Below are 21,431 nucleotides of genomic sequence, written 5' to 3'. Positions count from 1 at the left end.
CCCTTTAAACTACTTTTAGTGGCCTTTTACTAGTTCATTAGTCCCAGACGTTCAAATAAAAGAGCCATACTGTAGAGCCTACCTAAATACTTGCAACCCATGTGGCACTGCACTGCCAGTGGCCTCTTCTCCTGTTGTTCTGACTCTGGACTGCCTCATATGATGTCAGGTGTACAGTATGTATATGAAGAAGTCTGGTCATGAGCTACCTCTAATCCGAGCACCACAGCCCAAAAACACAAGGACGAAAAAATATTACAAATACTGGTTTATTCACACAAAAACAATACAGAACAGGAATTATGTGTTTCTAGTTCATGACTAAACTGCTGTTGATGACAAACCATGTAAAGTGCGAAAAACACAGGCACTATGGCTCAACATGACCATATATTGTTGGAGAGAAATAAATAAGCATCACTTAGTCTGAGGAACACTCAGCTTCTTATTTTTTATTTTTTTTTACAGATTACAGGGGCTGGTCTGTACGCTGCATATATACCTGCAGGTATGGCATAAGCATTGATGCAGATTGTTTAAAGCGGGAGTTCACCCGAATTTTTTTTTTTAACCTTAGATTGATGCTCATTTTGTCAAGGGGAATCGGGTAGTTTTTTTTTTAAATCGAAGCAGTACTTACCGTTTTAGAGAGCGATCTTCTCCGCCGCTTCCGGGTATGGTCTTCGGGACTGGGCGTTCCTATTTGATTGACAGTCTTCCGACAGGCTTCCGACGGTCGCATACATCGCGTCACGAGTAGCTGAAAGAAGCCGAACGTCGGTGCGGCTCTATACGGCGCCTGCGCACCGACGTTCGGCTACTTTCGGAAAATCGTGACGCAATGTATGCGACCGTCGGAAGCCTGTCAATCAAGTAGGAATGCCCAGTCCCGCAGCCCATACCCGGAAGCGGCGGAGAAGATCGCTCTGTAAAACGGTAAGTACTGCTTAGATTTAAAAAAAACTACCCGATTCCCCTTGACAAAATGAGCATCAATCTAAGGTTAAAAATTAACTTTTCGGGTGAACCTCCACTTTAAAATGGAAGCTGGTCAGTGGCAGGATGACGTCATCACATCCAGCCACCATCTTTTGACTATGCACAGCTTTAAGGAGTAAAGGGTTTGGCCAAGTCGCTAAACAAGGAAAGCCACACCTCACAAAGATCTTATTTTGGAGAAGAATGCACCAACGCTCCTCAGCTCTGGGCTGGTGGGGTGTATATGCCACATGGAATTATAATGTTTTTTTTATGTCAGGGTACATGGGGTACAGCTTTAGTTCTAGAATTTGAAGATGTGGAACTGGGTGAACCCCAGAATTGGTCTGCACCCATGGCTGGTGTACTAACCTCCCAACCCGCCCGGATTCTGCAGGAACTTCACGCACAGACTGCATCCTCCCGCAGTCCCGCAAAGTGGTTAACTTTCCCGCACAGTGCAGTGGTGAGTGGCAAGAACTTCACATCCATCCATGGCAACCCCCCGCTCACCTGCGATCGTCGCCCCCCCCCGCTCAACAACTTTGACTGGGCGCTCCCCCCCTCCACAACTTTGATTGCCCCCCCCCCCGCTCACCTGCGATCGTCGCCCCCCCGCTCAACAACTTTGACTGAGCGCTCCCCCCCCTCCACAACTTTGATTGCCCCCCCCGCTCAACAACATCGATTGGCCGCCCCCCCGCTCAACAACATCGATTGGCCGCGTCCCTCCGCTCAACAACATCGATTGGCCGACCCCACCCCCCCTCCTCAACAAAAATGTCCCGCAGTGGATCTTTAAAATGTTGGGAGGTATGCTGGTGTATATCACTTGGCGGGGCTGAGTGGTCCTGCCAAGCTGCAACACACTGTGCAAACAATACATCATTTGAAGATAACTATAATGTATATGGGGTGCACAAGACACTCAAGGAAAATAGATATTAACCTGTAAATTGTTGTGATTGAATATGTATACAGTCACCAGGAACACAACAGGCCTGGACTTAGATCTCCTCTGTCTTCTTCTTGCCACACCTACAGCAGAAACTGAATGCTAACATCTAACTACCCAGATATTGTGGGAGACACAGTTATATCTATTTTTGTTTGAGGACTTAAAGAGACACTGGGGGTTGATTTACTAAAACTGGAGAGTGCAAAATCTGTTGAAGCTCTGCATAGAAACCAATCAGCTTCCATTTTTTTTGTTGTCAAAGCTTAATTGAACAAGCTGAAGTTAGAAGCTGATTGGCTACCATGCACAGCTGCACCAGATTTTGCACTCTCCAGTTTTAATAAATTAACCCCACTGTCACCTTGCCCATATAGGGCAAAATGTCAGTGTATTTGTAAAGAACCCCTCTTTCCGACCCACTTATACTCACCTTGCCAATGCTCACTCAATGCTCCTATCTCCATCACAGGTGGTGACAGTACCTGGTGCTTCAGGGTATGGTGAACATGTGACCTCCTCCAAAATGACAGCGCTCAGGTGTAACATATAATCCCTCGGCTTGAGCACTGTCATATGACAGAGGGAGTCACGCAACACTGATGTCAAGGCACATTGGCTAGGCTTTAGGGGCAAATAGGGGTTGATTTACTAAAGACAAAATAGACTGTGCACTTTTCAAAATGCAGTTGCTCGAGAGCTTAGTAAATGAGGTAAAGCTTCACTTTGCAAAGAATATCCAATCATGTGCAAGAAAAAAAATGTAAAAAAAACAACCATTTTGGCTTGCATATGATTGGATGATGGAATTCAGCAGAGCTTTTCCTAATTTACTAAGCTCTGGAACAACTGCTCTCGCAGAGTGCAACTACACTTTGCAAAGTGCAGTGTCTATTTTCCTTTAGTAAATTAAACCCAGTGTGTCTGATATATAGACTAAATGCCCCGTACACACGATCGGTGGTAAAAAGTCAGCCAGGAATCCTGGGGGGAAAACTGAGAACCTGCTTGATCACTTTCCCCGTGTACACACCAGAGGTTTTCCCGTCTGGAAAACTGGTGAGAGCTTTGGTCGGGAATCCAAGCTGTGTGTATGCTCCACTGCAGTGTTTCCCATTGGGAAACTGCCGGGAAAAAGACCGCCGGAAATCGCGGCAGGAAAAAAGAGAACATGTTCTCATTTTTTCTGCCGCGATTCTCCCCTTTGGAAAACTGCCATGGAGCACACGGCCAGTTTTCCCGGCCAAAAGCTGTCATGGCAGTTTTCCCGATGGGAAAACTGGTCGTGTGTACGAGGCATATGTTGTGCAAAATGTCTCATTAGTTCATGTCCCACTTTTCAAGGGTTTTGAAACAAACTGTAAACCACCCCTCAAACACTTCCAATAGGTAATGTAAAGGACAATGCAAAAGTGACCTCCTATCACTGACACTTCCTAGTAAGAACGCCCTATCCAGTGCCACATTCAACTGGTGTCTGTGCCAATATAGTAGCCTCTATGGGGTGGTTCTTAAACAGCGGTGCCCTGGAGGAATTCTAAAGCAAAGAACTATAAAAATAACACATCCTGCCCAGTGTACACTCTTACTGTAACGCCATATAAAAATAACAATTAATACATTCAGAAAACTAGTAACAACTATAAAATATACAGTGTAGTAACATATACGCAATTAATTTGATTTGTAATAGAGACAAAACAAAAAACTGCCTACAACTCAAGTTTTAAAGTCACTAGTGCTGGTAGAAAGAACAAATGGTCCAATGTGGTTCAGTAATAAAGCTGCTTTCTGTCGTCAGCGCTGAAGAACTCTTCCCATTGATGTGAACATCCAGCCAGGTACCCATTGGAATGCAAAAAGCTGTAGAGACATATGCAATCACAAAGAGAATAATCAGATTTTTTTTCTTTACACCAAAAGCACTGTAAAACACTAAAAGCAATTATGTTATGCTAGCTAACTTGTTGGTATTCTTTAAATTGAATGAATACAGAATTGCATGTCAGTGCAGTGGTGAAGACTGTGGTAGTGCAAGTTGGTGCACTAGTGTGCTTTGGTGCCATGGCGGCAAGTGAAGGGGGCATCAGAACACTGGCGACAGGCAGGATCATGCTGTGTTGGTCATGCAGTGAAGTGGTGGTGAATACGTTGGGCAGGGGCATGGTTGCAGTGCAGTGACCAGTGGATGGGGCTGTGGTGGCAGTACAGAGGCTGGTGAGTGGGGTCATGTGCATTGGTTTAGTAGCGGCAGGGGGAGTTGTGTGCATCGGTTCAGTGGATGTGATGGGGGTCATGCACATCAGAGCAGTGATGGCAGCTGGGGTCATGGATGTTGATAGCTTGTATTATGAGTACCACTTCAGGCTTTTGTTTCCTGCATCCAGATAAACATCAATTTTGTCTTGCAGCAGGATCAGTCCACATGTACAATGTGTTATTCTGCCCAATTTCTATTATGTTGAGGTTTGAGAGCCTAAGTTACTGCCGATTCTGGTGCGAGGGATGTCACCCCAGAGGCAGAGATACAGGCAGTTTTGAGCCAATCACTAGCCTAGAATACTTCCTGTGTGGACATTAACTGCTGACAGAACTGTACGCCACCACGGAAACAAAAAAGTGTGAACACTTGTGGGTCTTAACTGTTAGGCCTCGTACAGACGACCGAACATGTCTGCTGAAACTGGTCCGCGGAGCTCCTAGCTCTGAGGATGAGGGTATAATTCCTCAAAATTAGTTAGCTTGTGTTTCTACCATGGGGCGTGGCTCAGGTTCTACCTATCAATACTGTTCAAGTTCTGTACTGAGGCTGGTTTCCTAGTGATTGTATATGAATGAGCCCATGATTCAGCTTGCTTTGTGAGAGTGTATTTACTTGTGTATTCCTTTTAATAAATGGCACCTAAGGCAATGCACAAGGCTGGTGCATCCTTTTTGCTCTTGGTTGTCTAGTTTTCAGGACCCCCCCAATCTGAAGAGGGCAGCATGCCCTGGGGTACACCTCGTTGCCTGTTGAATAACACTAGCAAGAGAGACTGCTTTTTGACATTTATGCAAATCTGCCACTGGCCCTTTACACGTTGGCTCTTAAAGGGGTTATAAAGGAAAACATGTTTTGTCCTAAATAGCTTCCTTTACCTTAGTGCAGACCTCCTTCACTTACCTCATCCTTCCATTTTGCTTTTAAATGTCCTTATTTCTTCTGAGAAATCCTCACTTCCTGTTCCTCTGTCTGTAACTCCACACAGTAATGCAAGGCTTTCTTCCTGGTGTTGAGAAAGCCTCTTGAGGGGGCGAGCAGGCAAGTCAGGACACTCTCTACTTTGCAGATAGAGAAATGAGCTGTGTGTTAGTGGGCGTCCTGACACTCCTGCTTGCCCCCTCCCCCCTCAAGAGTCTTTCTCCACACCAGGAAAAAAGCCTTGCATTACGGTGGTGAGTTACAGACAGAAGAACAGGAAGTGAGGATTTCTCAGAAGAAATAAGGACATTTAAAAGCGAAATGGAAGGATGAGGTAAGTGAAGGAGGACTGCACTAAGGTAAAGGAAGCTATTTAGGGAAAACATTTTTTTCCTTTACAAACCCTTGAAGTGTTGCTTTTTAGAGTCGGTTCACACTACAGCGACACGACTTCGGGGGCGACTCTGCAAGTCGTCCTGAGGACGACTTCAGAGGCGATTTGCAAAACGACTTCTGTATAGAAGTCAATGCAGGTCGCCTCGAGCCGCCCCCGAAGTCGTACAGGAACCTTTTTCTAACGGTTCCCATTGAAATGAATGGGACGCGACACGTCAGGCGGCTGAGCCGCCTGTCGTGTCGCCACAGTGTGAACCGGGTCTTACAGTTAACTACGGTATATCAACGTAAACATCCTTGGCATGCAATTGTTATACGTTACCTGCAAGGAGTGGGCCCAGTATCCAGTGGTCCTGGAAGAGATCCCTAGTGTTCTTACAGCATGTCGTGCATAAACATCAGATGATGGGACAAAGGCCGGCAGATAATTCAAAATCCCAGCAGAAGGCTCATGTTTGTCTCCCACACACAGAGGAGTTAACAACTGTACAAATATTCCACTGGACCGAAGCTCACATTGCAGCTGTCTGCTGAATTTGTCCAAATAAGCCTGAAAAAAATGGGAAAAAAAAATGGAAAAAAAAAAATGGAAAAATTTAAATTGTAGGCAGTTGCAGATATTTGGGTCTTTATTTTGTACATGGAAAAATCATTTAACATTTTTCTTCCACTTCGCAACTATGTGCCACTTTGCGTTGCTCTATCACATAAAATCCCAATAAAATACATTTACGTTTTTGGTTGTAACATGACGAAATGTGGAAAATTTCAAGGGGTATGAATACTTTTTCAAGGCACTGTATATACCTATTGAAATGGGATATTTGTATCATGCCACAGAGTGGTACTGTGAATACAATATAATAAAGACCTGCCGCGTCCTATAACTATATTTGAAAAATTGGGTATTAGGACTTGGGACTTTTTAGGCACAGTTTACACAGAAGTTTATAGAAAAATACATTTATTCAAAAAACATATAAAAATCACAAACTCTTAAAAAAGCCTCATATTTGATATAGAAATACACAAATTATCAAAAATGCAGCTAATGGTGTAACAACCACAAATCTAACAAGGAGAATGGGATGGTACAATGACAACATTCCATAGAGCAACAGAAATCCAAGATTGGTTCAACAGCAGTGAAGCGGTAGGATGGTATTAATGCAGATTGATCAATAAGTGGCTTGACCATTGCCCATATAGACCCCATTGTAGTGCGGGAATAACTCTTTTACTCACTGCTCTACATGTCCATTCACTAACAGAGCAGTGGCTTGGCCTCACCCCCTCTCTCCCCTTATTGGCTCACTCGCTGTGATTGACAGCCGTGGGAGCCAATGGCTGCCGCTGCTGTCTCAGCCAATGAGGAGGGAGAGTTCCAGAAGAGCTGAGGCTCTCATAGACATCACTGGATTGCGATGGGGCTCAGGTAAGTATTAGAGGGGCTGGGGAGCTGCTGTACAGAGATGTTTTTTTACCTTCATGCATAAAATACATGAACGTAAAAAACCTTGAGCCTTTAGTACCACTTTAGAAGCTGTTCACTTTGTATATCTATAAAGAGGTTTAAATGTGAACTCTGGGCAGGTATAAAAGTGCTTAAAGTGGAGGTTCACCCTTTAAAAAAAATTCTGACATCACACGGAGCCGCACCGTCCTACCGACAGAATGCCAGTGTTTGTTTTTATTTTCTCAGCACATACCTCTTAATCACGTCATTTTGACCTCACGGCGATCCCGCGGGAGTGGGCGTTCCCAAGCACTGCCTGTGATTGACAGGCTTCCGAACGGCGCATACTGCGCGTCACAGGTTGCCGACAGAACCCGAACGTCGGTGTCCACGCTACTTTGAACATGCCTGGCTTACATACTGTCACTAGTCAACCTAGGTTGGAACATATAGCTAGATTCAGGTAGCCCCGAGCAACTTTAAGGCGGCGTAGCGTATCATATTTACGCTACGCCGCCTTAAGTCAGAGAGGCAAGTACTGTATTCTCAAAGTACTTGCCTCCTAACTTACGGCGGCGTAGCGTAAATGCGGCGGGCGCAAGCGCGCCTAATTCTAAATAGGCTGAGGGGGCGTGTTTTATGTTAATTATGTTTGACCTTACGTGTGCATTGCGGCAACGTACACTGCACGGGCCTATTGGTTTCGACGTGGACGTAAATCCCTATTCACGGACGACTTACGCAAACAACGTAAATGTTTCGAATTTCAAAGCGGGAACGGCGGCCATACTTTAACATTGGCTACGCCACCTAGGGGAATGACTACCTTTAGGCGGCCTATCTCTTATGGAAACGGCGTATCTGTACTGCGTCGGCCGGGCTTACGTTCGTGAATAGGCGTAGCTAGTGATTTACATATTCTACGCCGACCGCAATGGAAGCGCCACCTAGCGGCCAGCCTAAATATTGCACCATAAGATAGGACGGCGCAAGCCGTCGTATCTTAGATAGGTTTAAGTGTATCTCTATTTGAGAATACACTTAAACTTAGGTCGGCGCAGATTCAGAGTTAGGTCGGCGTATCTACTCTTACTGAATCTAGCTAATAGTATATAATCCAAGATTTCTCAATCAGGGTTCCATGAAATCCTAAGGTTCCTCCAGAAGTTGCTAGCGGTTCTTTGAGCAATTTTTGCCTCTTAGATAATTTAGCTCTCTGTAAGCGGGTTCTGTATGAACATTCTTCCCACTGACCATCACACTCATGTATCATGAATTGTAGATATAGTCATTTTTAGCAGGGGTTCCCCGAGCCCGCAAAGTTATTTCAAGGGTTCCTCTAGGTTGAAGAGCTGGTGTAATCAATGAATGAGAAAAAAAAAACACTCGTCTGCAGCAAGATAATAACAAGAGATTCCTGCTTTCAGCACAGTGTACAATGCAAGTAAGAAAACAAAACTAGGCCCCTTGCTTATTATTGCTTATTTTACTTCGGATACTTTACCTTGGATGCAGCTATCTGAGTAATAGCGCTTTGTCGGTATCCAGTTACAGGGGACACATTGACAATGGCTCCTCTCTTCCTCTGTGCCATGCCTGGGACCACTATACGCACCATCATGACAGCAGCAGCAACATTGACATTGAGGATCTCCCATAATTTGTCCTCTGGAATCTCCATAATACATTGTGGATATTCATACGGCACCCTGGCATTGTTAACCAAAATACCCACATCCAGATGTTTCAGACTCTGCATGATGGAAGCATACGCTTCCCGTCCTTTGCTGAAATCGGCAAAAATGATACTGGTGTTGACTCCATAAGTCCGAGCTATGGCCTGTGAGACATTGAGCAGCTCTTCTCTATTACTGCAGATCAGGGTAATATTCAGCCCGAGATTTGCCAGCTCTTCTGCATATGCCCTTCCAATGATATCAGTGGCTCCTGTAAAGAAATATCCCATCATCTTTTTTATTTTTATCAATGACACAAAGTATAACACTAAGCAACCAATTATGCAATTTCATTTAGCAGCCTGAAATCAACCGATACACAAACTTTTGTGTCCTTATGTCAGGGGTTGACAAATTTGCTTGGAATCTAGGAGCCAGCTAAAAAAGTTAGGAGCCAGAAAACGCACCCCGTCCCGACGAGCTTGAGCGCAGAAGCGAACACATACGTGAGCAGCGCCCGCATATGTAAACGGTGTTCAAACGCAATTTTGAAGCGCGACATGTTGGGTATGAATTTACTCGGCGTAACATTATCTTTCATAATATTAAAAAAAATGGGGATAACTTTACTGTTGTCTTATTTTTTAATTAAAAAAAGTGTAATTTTTTCCCAAAAAAGTGCGCTTGTAAGACCGCTGCGCAAATACGGCGTGACAGAAAGTATTGCAACGATCGCCATTTTATTCTCTAGGGTGTTAGGATAAAAAATATATATAATGTTTGGGGGTTCTAATTAGAGGGAAGAAGATGGCAGTGAAAATAGTGAAAAATTACATTAGAATTGCTGTTTAACTTGTAATGCTAAACCTGTAATACCAACGGCCACCACCAGATGGCGCCAGATCACATCTGGTGGTAATAACTTGTAATACCAACGGCTCACCACCAGATGGAGCCAGCTCACAAAAAAGAAAAAAAATAGTTTTTTGTTTTTTTTTGCCCACCTTCCAAACCAAGTCGCCAGGACACTATTTCTAGTCACCATGGCGACCTGGCGCCCGGGATTTGTCGATCCCTGCCTTATGTACTGAATCTAAATTAAACCTGCAGAAAATCAGTCTACATAGGAACCAGCATGCTAGTTGAGGCTGCATTGACACCTGAGCGTTTCAAAGTCGTGCGTTTTCTTCCACGATTTTGTACAGGTCACCAATGAAAAAAGCAGAAAAACGCCTGTAATCTGCTCCAAAGAAGCTCATGTTTTTTTTTGAGCATAAGGTGTTTTGCCTTAGGTGACAAAATCCTCTGATGTGAACAGGTGCCATTGAAATGAATGGGATTTTGCTTTTTGGGCGTTTTTTCTGGTGTTTTACATGCGAATGCAGCCTTAAGAAAAAATAAAATCTTCTGCTGCAGCACAGAAGGGGTAGTGCATTGACAGACAGAGTGGGGTTCATAACGGACTCATATTGAAATGCAGCAAGAAAGATCTCATCCTGCTCAGTCATTAAATTGCAATATAGCCTCTAAAAGTTAAATGCGTAATCTATTATAAATTTGTCGTACCATCATCCAAAGAATTAGATACCGAATTTATCGCCCTATAGCGCGCACCCCAAACCTAGAAGGGAATCCTAAGGAAAAAAAAGAAATACTGACAGGTTACAGATACTTACAGTTGCCCGGCGTCCATCGGCGGCCTTGTCCGGTCCGGCTGCGGCATTCGTGTCCTCGTGCTGTCCTCCCCGCTTCTCCCGTGCTGTTTTTGAACGCCGCTGCCGACATATACTTAGTGCAGTACACTCGGGTACACTCGGCTGGGCTCGGCTCCTCTCGCATAAAGGCTAGGAGGCGGCACAGGGCATGACCGCGAGCGGAGCCGAGCCCAGCCGAGTGTACCCGAGTGTACTGCACTCGGTATATGTCGGCGGCGGCGCTCAGAAAGCACCCACTATTTTCCCATGATTTTAAGGGGAAAAAAGTGCGCGTTATACGCCGATAAATACGGTATATAGAAATCTGAGTATTTCGGTCCCCAAACCAAAGTTCTGAAGAGCGGGGGCAGCTGGACGATCTCGGTACAGATTTGAAAAGTAAAATGAAGTGTAGAAACACATAGATAGAAAAATATAGATGAGGTTTTATTTAGGGCTGTTACTGATTACAATTTTCGTGTTTAATTAATCTATGTTTTTTTAATCGATTCATTTTAATTAATTATAACGCACATACAGATCCAACTACTTTTAGCTGATCTCCTTGCAGGCTGATTCCCAGTGCAGCTACCAACCACTGGAAAAATGGATAGCAGGATACAAAAAACACAAAAAGTAGGAAACAAAATAAATATTGCACTGGAGATAAAATCGATGTAGCTACAGAAACTGTAAAAATGGTGCGAGTAATACCAAACGGTAGCAAAAGCAGCCATAAAAACATGTAGCCAAGTATGATACTGATATAAAAATGTATACAACGACACCACAGCTGAATCCAGAAGAGGAGGGGGTTAACATCAGTTCGTTGGCATGTAGATGTCCCGTGAAGGGAACTATCACAACTCCCAGTGGATGGTTGTAGAATCCCAGGTTGATAGAGGGAAGCGATAGAGGGAAGTGTAACAGCCCTTGCGTGTGGCAGATAGTAAGGCCCCCCCGGCATGCAGATATGAAGGCACAGCAAAGGAGCCCTTCAGATGGACACGGCAAGCCCCGCCGGTGTCCGTGACATCACCGGATTTCCGAAGGAACTCCCTGAAGCCGGCAGAGAGGTGAGTACTGATCAAAAGAATTAACCATTAATCGAGGAATTAATAGTTAATTTCCACAGCCCTAGTTTTATTAATACAAAATCAATAAAAAAAACAACACAAATTCATATACAGATTAAAAGCATAGTGGGAATCCATACATATCACAGTACAAAAGGTCCCCAAACAGATGTCCATGGACCCCGGGAACGCAGGCTGCTTACCAACATACAGTTTGTTGCATATTCTACATTGTGACATCAAAAAATAAATAAAACATTTCAGGTTTACATCCACTTTAAATGAATAAAGTGAAATTTAAAGCCGATTGGCTACCATGCAAAGCTGCGCCAGATTTTGCACTCTCTAGTATTGGTAAATGAACCCCAATCTTTACTTATGATGGATGTTACTATGTATGTGATGGCCTTTGTGTTACTCAATTAAATATTTGAACATAAAAATAAAATTAAATAAAAAAAACGAACATTCACTCTTTAGCAATATGTTGTTGTTGTGTGGCTCACTTACCAGTGACAACTGCCCATTCTCCATATTGTTTGACCAGGTCTCTCCTCTTGAGGATATGTGGAGTGACATGTAGTCTGACCACACTGTAGAACTCATACAAAATACTGACGCCTTTCCTTGCTGTGTACAGAGCGCCCACCACTGCCAGAAACTCAAAGTGGTTGTGACAAGACCTTGCCACCTCCCGATATAGAAGATGAAAGCTGTCTACAGCCGCCATTACGACCCAACAACCTAAAACAAGAAAAAGATAAAGTAAAACGCAAAAGTCCATTAACCACTTAACCCCCGGACCATATTGCTGCCCAAAGACCAGAGCATTTTTTGCGATTCGGGACTGCGTCGCTTTAACTGACAATTGCGCGGTCGTGCGACGTGGCTCCCAAACAAAATTGGCGTCCTCTTTTTCCCACAAATAGAGATTTCTTTTGGTGGTATTTAATCACCTCTGCGGTTTTTATTTTTTGCGCTGTAAATAAAAATAGAGCGACAATTGTGAAAAAAATTCAATATTTTTTACTTTTTGCTATAATAAATATCCCCAAAAAATATATAAAAAACATTTTTTTTCCTCAGTTTAGGCCGATACGTATTCTTCTACCTACTTTTGGTAAAAAAAAATTGCAATAAGCGTTTATCGGTTGGTTTGCGCAAAATGTATAGCATTTACAAAATAGTTTACAAAATAGGGGATAGTTTTATTGCATTTTTATGAATTTTTTTTTTTACTACTAAATCGCGATCAGCGATTTTTTTCATGACTGCGATATTATGGCGGACACTTCGGACAATTTTGACACATTTTTGGGACCATTGTCATTTTCACAGCAAAAAATGCATTTGAAATACATTGTTTATTGTGAAAATGACAATTGCAGTTTGGGAGTTAACCACAGGGGGCACTGAAGGGGTTATGTGTGACCTGAAGTGCGCCACAGTGAAAAACGGGAAAGCCGTGTTTACATACGGCTCTCTCCGTTCTTCAGCTCCGGGGATCGATCGCGGGACTCCAGCGGCGATCGGGTCCGCGGGTCCCGGAACTTCAGACCGGGTCACGGGAGAGCGCCGCAGGCGCACGCCCGTGACCCGCGGCTGGGTACTAGTACAGGACGTACATGTGCCCAGCCGTGCCATTCTGCCGACGTATATGTGCAGGAGGCGGTCCTTAAGTGGTTAACTTCTTGAGACCCGGGCCATTGTAATTTGACGGCCACAAGGTGGCTCTACAATGCCGGGAGGACGTCTATTGACGACCTCGGCTCCTCCCAGCCACTAGGGTGCCACGTCACTCAGTTACTGATGCGCGTGCCTGGCGGCCGCGATGTCCGCCAGGGACGTCGATCTGTGTAAAACACAAAGATCCACGTCCTGTCAGGGAGAGGAAACCGATGGTGTGTCCCTTGTACATAGGTCACCTCCCCCAGTCACTCCCCTCCCCCCACAGTAAGAATCACCTAGCAGGGAACACATTAACCCCTTCCTCGACCCCTAGTGTTAACCCCTTCCCTGACAGTCACATTTATACAGTAATCAGTGCAGTGTTATAGCACTGTTCGCTGTATAAATGTGAATGGTCCCAAAATAGTGTCAAAAGGGTCCGATGTGTCTGCCGTAATATTACAGTCCTGACAAAAATCTCAGATAACCGCCATTACTAGTATAAAAAAGTCATAATTCTATCCCCTATTTTGTAGGCGCTATAACTTTTGCGCAAACCAATCACTATGCGCTTATTGCCATATTATTTACCTATTTACCAAAAATATGTAGAATACGTATCGGCCTAAACTGAGGAAAAAAATATATATATATATTTTTTAAATGGGACATTTATTATAGCAAAAAGTTAAAAATATTGTGTTTTTTTCAAAATATTTGCTCTTTTTTTGTTTATAGAGCAAAAAATTTAAACCGCAGAGGTGATCAAATACCACCAAAAGAAATCTCTATTTGTGGGAAAAAAGGGACGTCAATTTTGTTTGGGAGTCACGTCGCACGACCGGGTAATTGTCATTCAAAGCGTGACAGCGCTGAAATTTCACTGTGGCAGGAAGGGGGTATATGTGCCCAGTAAGAAAGTGGTTAAAGGCGAGCTCTGCACGTGGAGCGTGCGAACACGACGGAGCTCATCCCTATTGACTATGTAACTTCCTGTTTTGGCTATAAGACAGGAAGTGAAGGGAAATCTCCACAATGGGACACAGGTGACAACAACAAAAAATCCTGACAGGAGTTACACCCTCCCTCTATCCAAAATGAAACAAAAAAGTTTTGCCTTGGACAATTCACTACAAATCCCATCATAGAACATATATTATGAAGGTACTCAGTGTAAAAGTCACAGCCTGCTGCTGGGCAATACAACCATTTGTTTCCTGAACAACCTGCATTGGATAGAGAGGAGGCCATGATTACCAGAGGAGGTATAGAGTCCACCTAGGAGGGGGTCATATGGCAGGACAATAGGAGGTGATGGAGGAGATCACACACTGATGATGAAGCCTCCCTGACCTGTACACACAGCTGGGACAGTCTCTCCCCTCCAGGATCCAGGAAGGAGCCGTTCACTGACAATGCTAGCCGCAGCTCTACAGTGTCTCCAGGGCGACTCAGGCTGGGCTATAGGTCCTGGCAGATCCGTAGATGTTATCACGGTACAAGCTATAGGAAAAGCTCTGTGCACTGGTGTTCTCTACAGAATGTTGTAAATACACTACAGATAATTATACAATAACTGATAGTGATGTATTTATTTTTTATAATACACAGTCTATATTTGTTAGTAGTTTACATAGCTGACAGGACCTGCCTCCTCTAGCAGGCTGCAATACTGTACACTACCGCATGGTGAATACAAGCTGCGTTCACAGCCATGTCAGGCGCATTTAGTATATGAGAGGGTTAGAAGTCTATTTTAACCACTTGCTTACTGGGCACATATACCCCCCTCCTGCCCAGGTGAAATGTCAGCTTTCGGCACTGTGTCGCTTTAACTAACAATTGCGCGGTCGTGCGACGTGGCTCCCAAACAAAATTGACGTCCTTTTTTCCCCACAAATAGAGCTTTCTTTTGGTGGTATTTGATCACCTCTGCGGTTTTTATTTTTTGCGCTATAAACAAAAAAGAGCGACAATTTTGAAAAAAATACAATATTTTTTACTTGTTGCTATAATAAATATCCCAATTTAAAAAAAAAAAAACATTTTTTTTTTCTCAGTTTAGGCCGATACGTATTTTTGGTAGAAAAAAAAAAAATTCGCAATAAGCGACTGGTTTGCGCAAAAGTTATAGCGCCTACAAAATAGGGGACAGAATTATTATTTTTTATTATTATTTTTTTACTAGAAATGGCGGCGATCTGCGATTTTTTATTGGGACTGCGACGTTATGGCGGACATATCGGACACTTTTGACACATTTTTGGTGCCATTCACATTTATACTGCGATTAGTGCTATAAATATGCACCAATTACAGTATAAATGTGACTGGCATTGAAGGGGTTAACACTAGGGGGTGAGGAATGGGTTAAATGTGTACCCTAATTAGTGTTCTAACTGTGGGGGAAGGGGGGTGACTGGGGGGGGTGACCGATCTGTGTCTCTATGTACAAGAGACACAGATCGGTCTCCTCTCCAGAGACAGGACGCTGTCTCTGTGTAAAACGGCAATGAGAGATGATCTCATATGTTTACATATGAGATCATCTCTCATTGGCCGCACAGATCGCATCGCAAACGGCCACTCTGATTGGCCGTTCGTGGCGATCTGTGATTGGCTGTGTCCAAGGGACACGGCCAGCACAGCAGTTCCCCGCGAACGTGCAAAGAGGCGGACGTCAATTGACGTCCACTTGGATTTTCGGATCCGCGCTGTAGCCGTCATTTGACTATAGCGCGGATCCCAAGAGGTTAAAAAGTTTAGGTCGCTTGAAAATGGATGCCGATTAACTTAGGCCCCCATTCGCACCTGTACTTCACGCTACCACATTTCTTGCAGATCAGCATTAAAGCGGAGCTCCACCCTAAAGTGGAACTCCCGCTGACCGGTCCGGAACCCTCCCCCCCTCCGGTGTCACATTTGACACCTTTCAGGGGGAGGTGGGTGCAGATACCTGTCTAAAGGTATACAGGTATTTGCACCCACTTCCGGCCACAGACTGCGGGCAGGACGTCACCTCCAACCCCCCCAGAGCACAGCGGGAGCCAATCAGCAGGCGCAGCGCAACTCACGCATGCGCCGTAGGGAACCGGGCAGTGAAGCCGGATCGCTTCACTTCCTGGTTCCCTCACCGAGGATGGCGGGGGGGGGGGGGGCAGCAGAGTGACGAGCGATCGCTCGTCCTCTGCTGCAGACGGCGCTGGACTCCTGGACAGGTAAGTGTCCTAATATTAAAAGTCAGCAGCTGCAGTATTTGTAGCTGCTGACTTTTAATATTTTTTTTTTGCAGTAGACATCCCCTTTAGCCTAGGTTCACACTGCTGCGAATTCAAAATCGCGGTAAAATGCGCGATTTTACCGCGATTTCGCGGCCGCGATTTTGCCGCGATTTGCCGCGATTTCGGCCGCAATTTAATGTAAATCGCGGCCCGAAAATCGCAGAAAGTAGTACAGGAACTACTTTTTGAAATCGCAGATGCGGCGTCGCACTGATTAGGACAGTGCCATTGCCGACGATTGCCGACGATTTGAGATGCGATTTGACATGTCAAATCGCATCTCAAATCGTTCCAAATCGTACCCAGTGTGAACCAGGGCACAAGGTCAATACACACGATCGGACTTTTTGCTCAGGTTCACACTGGGCTCCGGGAGTGAAGCCTTGCGAGTTCAGCTGCACTCGCACGATTTCATTCCCGCTTGTCAGTCCAGATTTCGGATGCGATTTCAGAGATATCTGTGCAGGTTTCTGCACAGATGTCAATGTATATCGTGGCTTGAAATTGCAAAAAGTAGTACAAGAACTACCTTTTGAAATCGGTGCAGGGCCGCAGATGCAGGGTCGCACCGTCCATAGCGGGCAAATGCAGACGATTTGAGATACGATTTGACATGTCAAATCGCATCTCAAATCGTACCAATGTGAACCAGGACTAAGACAACAACAGTCCGATGGCCATATTTTACCAGACAACACGACCGTGTGTATGCTCCATAGGACAATTGTTTTCGGTTTTGTTCACTGTGAATGCTCTCAAACTTTCCGGCAACAAATGTTCGATGGAGGATAATCCAATCGTGTGTACACAAGTCCATCGGACTAAAATCCAAAGTACAAACATGCACGCTCAGAACCAATGCTAAATATCAGACAATAGCAAAAGTTGCCCAAAGGGTGGCGGTAAAGAGCTGAAAAACCACGTGATTTGGTGAAAACTGGCTGAAAATGTTCTGCCGTGTGTATGCAGAACAAGTTCACGACCAACGTCGATTCGGACAAAAATCCACAGAAAAGTCAGATGGAAGTCCGGTTGTATGTATGAGGCTTAAGGCAGTGTTGCCAACCTACCAGATTGGAATTTACTGGCACAACACCCAAAACTTACTGGCACATCCAAGTTTTTCCTGGCATTTCCAAAAGTTGCAAAATTACAGTTTTAAGTGCAAATTAGAGTATTTAGGCTACAAATACAACATGCAATAAGCAATATGATTTAAGGTAGATAATAAGGCAAAAAAACATATTTCTTATTTTATTTTTGATATAGTTAGTAGCTCAGGGACCGGCCTTACGAGGGCAAGAAATTAGAATGGGCGGCACACACATAAAACTGACTCTCAGGCCGCTTACACACGGTCGTTCCAAACCGTTGAGAATGGTCCGACGGGCCATTTCCATCAGTTCACCGCTGAAGTGGTCTGATGTGCGTACACACCATCGTTCCAAAAACCGATCGGGTCAGAACGCGGTGACGTCAAACACACGACGTGCTGAATAAAACGAAGTTCAATGCTTCCAAGCATGCGTCGATTTGATTCTGAGCATGCGTGGGTTTTGAACCGATGCTTTCTGTACTAACCATTGGTTTGGACCGATCGAGCAGTGGGCCATCGGTTCGATTTTACAGCATGTTTTACAATTTTGGACCAAAGGACAACAGACCGATGGGCTATACACACGGTCGGTTTGGACCGATGAAACTGAACCTCGGTCCATTCTCACCGGTTTTGTCCGACCGTGTGTACGCAGCTTCAGAGTCAGGGCCGCAATCAGGGGGGTACAGACAGTACACCTGTAAGGGGCCCGGAGGTCCCCAGGGGCCCGGATGGCAATCCCCCAAAAAAGGTGAGGGGGGGCGGGGGGAAATGTAGTCTTTGGGTTGATGGGGAATTTGGTGGTGGGTTATTTGTCAGGTGAATGTGCCACTTGCCACCAGATGCAGTGCCGCTGTCACTCCCTCTGCATGAGCCACGTGCATAGAAGGAAATGAGTGGCGTCACTATCTGGAGAATGAAGATCACCAGTCCCTGCTGCTTGCCGCTGGGTGCTGGAGAAGGAGGAGGTGCCGAGGTGGGTGAGGACAGCAGTGCTGCATTAGGTGCAGGTCTCGCTCCCGGTCTCACTATCTGAGAGTAAATTGTCACTGGTTGCAAGATGCCAGGCAGTGCTGGCCCTAGCAACCAGTTCCGGAGATGTAGTTGTTATTAACCACTTCCATACATGGCACATATACACCTTCCTGCCCAGACCAATTTTCAGCGCTGTTGCACTTTGAATGACAATTGTGCGCTCATGCTACACTGTACCCAAACTAAATTTGTATTTAGTCACACAACTGGTGGGCTCAGGCACAGTGCTCGGCGCCCAGAGCCAACCCTTTTTTTTAAAAGCCTATTAGAGCCTCATGCCGCGTACACATGATCATTTTTCGGGTTGTAAAAAACAATGTTTTTCAGGCTCTAGAAAAAATGCATTTTTTTTTCAACTTAATCATTAAAACGGTCTTGCCTACACACGATCGTGAAAAAAAAAATGCTCTAGCAAAGCGCGGTGATGTACAACACGTACAATGGCACTATAAAGGGGAAGTTCCATTCAGATGGCGCCACCCTTTGGGCTGCTTTAGCTGATTTTGTGTTAGTAAAAGACGATTCCCGCTTTTCTGTCTGTTACAGCGTGATGAATGTGCTTACTTCATTACGAACGGTAGTTTTACCAGAACGAGCACTCCCGTCTCATAACTTGCTTCTGAGCATGCGCAGATTTTTCACGTCGTTAAAGCCCACACACGAACATTTTTTACAACCCGAAAAACGTTGTGAAAAAATAGAGCATGTTCGATTTTTTTTTTGCCCGTTTTTCAGAACCCGAAAAATGCTCTGAAGCCCACACACGATCGTTTTTAATGACATAAAACAAAGTAATTTTTTACAACCCTAAAAATGATCGTGTGTATGCGGCATCAGGCTCTAAAAACACGCTTAAAAAAACCCATATTGAATCCATGCGTCCGGCGCCCCACTTGTAGATTAGGAGGCTGGACGCATGGATAGGGGGGCGGTGGCCATGCGCACTGCATTGCAGGTCACCAGTGGTGGTAATTGATTTTCTCTTTTACTGGCGCCAAAATGGCAGCATGCACATGGTAGACCAATAACTAGCTCACCCTAAACTGGCGTTTTTATTTATGTCCAACAAATGTGTGTTGTCATACATTGGGTGCCCATTCAAAATTAATAGGCTGCTTTAGAGCAATACACGTTGATGTGCAAAATACTGCATTATAATACAAATGTGAAAACACACTCCAGTGGTCTGAATGGGCCTTTTGAATTCAGGACTTTACACCCATGTTAATGAAGACGGGCCTCTTGCCCACAACCATGGCCAGTTGTGGGGTCTGCGGGCGTGGGGCTTATCGTAATCCATCCACCCCCCTCTGTAAAAGAGGAGGGCAGTCCTTTAGATGACCATACATAACTCTAGCAAATATCGGCAAATGACTATGACAAAATCACAAAGACTGTAAGCTATTTATGACGCTAGATTCACAGCTTATAAGTGGTAAATACCATTATTAAAAACACATTTTTGTTAGAAAGTGTGCCTTTTAGTTTCATTTTTGTGACCTGTCATCAAATAGAAATATATAGCTGGATTCAGAGAGAGCGCCGCATCTTTAAGTCGGCGTAGCGTATCGTATTTACGCTACGCCGCCTTAAGTCAGAGAGGCAAGTACTGTATTCACAAAGCACTTGCCTCCTAACTTACGGCGGCGTAGCGTAAATGTGGCCGGAGTAAGCGCTCCTAATTCAAATGAGGATGGGGGGGCGTGTTTTAAGTAAATGATTGGTGACCCGACGTGATTGCCGTTTTTTACGAACGCCGCATGCGCCGTCCGGGTACATATCCCAGTGTGCATTGCTTCAAAGTACGCCGCAAGGACGTATTGGTTTCGACGTGAACGTAAATGACGTCCAGCCCCATTCACGGACAACTTACGCAAACAACGTAAAAATTTCAAATTTCGACGCGGGAACGACGGCCATACTTAACATTGACTAGGCCAGCTAGGGGGCAGCTTTATCTTTACGCGGCGTAACTCTTACGTAAACGGCGTATCTTTACTGCGACGGGCGCACGTACGTTCGTGAATCGGCGTATCTAGGCATTTACTTATTCTACGCCAAACTCAACGGAAGCGCCACCTAGCGGCCAGCGTAAATATTGCACCCTAAGATACGACGGCGCAGTCGTATCTTAGATAGGTTTAAGTGTATCTCAGTTTGAGAATACACTTAAACTTACGACGGCGCAGATTCCGAGTTACGTCGGCGTATCTACTGATACGCCGGCGTAACTCTCTCTGAATCCAGCTAATAGACTGGACTGGTGACCAGGTGTTCTAAACCGGTTTATCTGCATTATAAACATCTTTCTCAGGAAAATTCTAGTCCCTCCCACAGGCACACAGAAATACACAAGACAATCTGAAACGCCATTAACTAGTAACGTTCAACATGTCTTTATATATCTTGTTTGCAGTCATCTTGTTCGGTAGGTTGCTGTGTTTTATTATTTATCACATGTTTGAACTTTAGATTTTTCATTGTCTGTTCAGTTAGATAAAGCGGTTTGGCTTTGGGGGGATGCTGGAGTTTTGTATCACCGTCAAATTTCTTAAGCTGCTTATACGTTCGTAAATATTTGTTTGATATTTTTGTTGTAATAATGTTGTAAGAATGTTTGTTAGTTTTTGTAATTATTAATGGGGCATTCGTAACATTGACATTCATTTTCAGCCCCAATGAGAAAATTTGAAGAGCAGGTTGAAAAATTTGTTTCGAATGTATGAATTTCTAACAGTGTATGTGGCTTGGAATGTTAAAAGCAAATACAATCTGAAACTGCTTTCGAAAGACATTCGAATGCAGTCAGAATTTTTGTACGATTTTTTCCTAGGAATTTTAGGTGGAAATTCTATTAGTGTATACCCAGCTTTAGATTATTCTCTGCACCTGAGATCCCAGTTCCAATGATTGATGCTTTTCAATGGATATCACAAACT

The 21,431-nt window shown here is 44.4% G+C and overlaps 2 protein-coding genes across 4 annotated transcripts in view; one reads left to right on the top strand and one right to left on the bottom strand.

Annotated features, from left to right (window-relative positions):
• Nucleotides 1-3,173: 3,173 nt before the first annotated feature.
• Nucleotides 3,174-14,563, bottom strand: HSDL1 (hydroxysteroid dehydrogenase like 1). Of its 2 annotated transcripts, none has more exons than XM_040329094.1 (5): nt 14,434-14,563; nt 11,923-12,156; nt 8,471-8,913; nt 5,833-6,060; nt 3,174-3,796 (listed from the first exon to the last, which is right to left on the bottom strand). In XM_040329094.1, exons 2-5 carry the CDS (start codon nt 12,140-12,142, stop codon nt 3,731-3,733), a joined length of 957 nt encoding a protein of 318 aa, XP_040185028.1. In that variant the 5' UTR covers nt 12,143-12,156; nt 14,434-14,563; the 3' UTR covers nt 3,174-3,730. The 2 variants fall into 2 exon arrangements, with proteins under 2 accessions (XP_040185028.1, XP_040185029.1); XM_040329095.1 differs by lacking the exon at nt 14,434-14,563 and adding an exon at nt 14,338-14,424.
• LOC120917644 (5-hydroxytryptamine receptor 3A-like) overlaps nt 14,507-21,431 on the top strand; it is a 51,997-nt gene continuing 45,072 nt past the window's right edge. The window contains exon 1 of one of the 2 annotated variants that reach the window (XM_040329093.1): nt 14,507-14,576. Coding sequence is in view for 1 of the 2 variants with exons in the window: in XM_040329092.1 (XP_040185026.1) it covers nt 20,884-20,920 (37 nt within the window). In the remaining variant the exon portion in view is untranslated. Of the gene's footprint in view, nt 14,577-20,817; nt 20,921-21,431 lie in introns of those variants that run through there. The other variant, XM_040329092.1, reaches the window with a different exon arrangement.

Source organism: Rana temporaria, chromosome 11, assembly GCF_905171775.1.
Source record: "Rana temporaria chromosome 11, aRanTem1.1, whole genome shotgun sequence".
Taxonomy (NCBI): Eukaryota; Metazoa; Chordata; class Amphibia; order Anura; family Ranidae; genus Rana; species Rana temporaria.
This window is presented reverse-complemented; position numbering and strand designations above follow the sequence as displayed.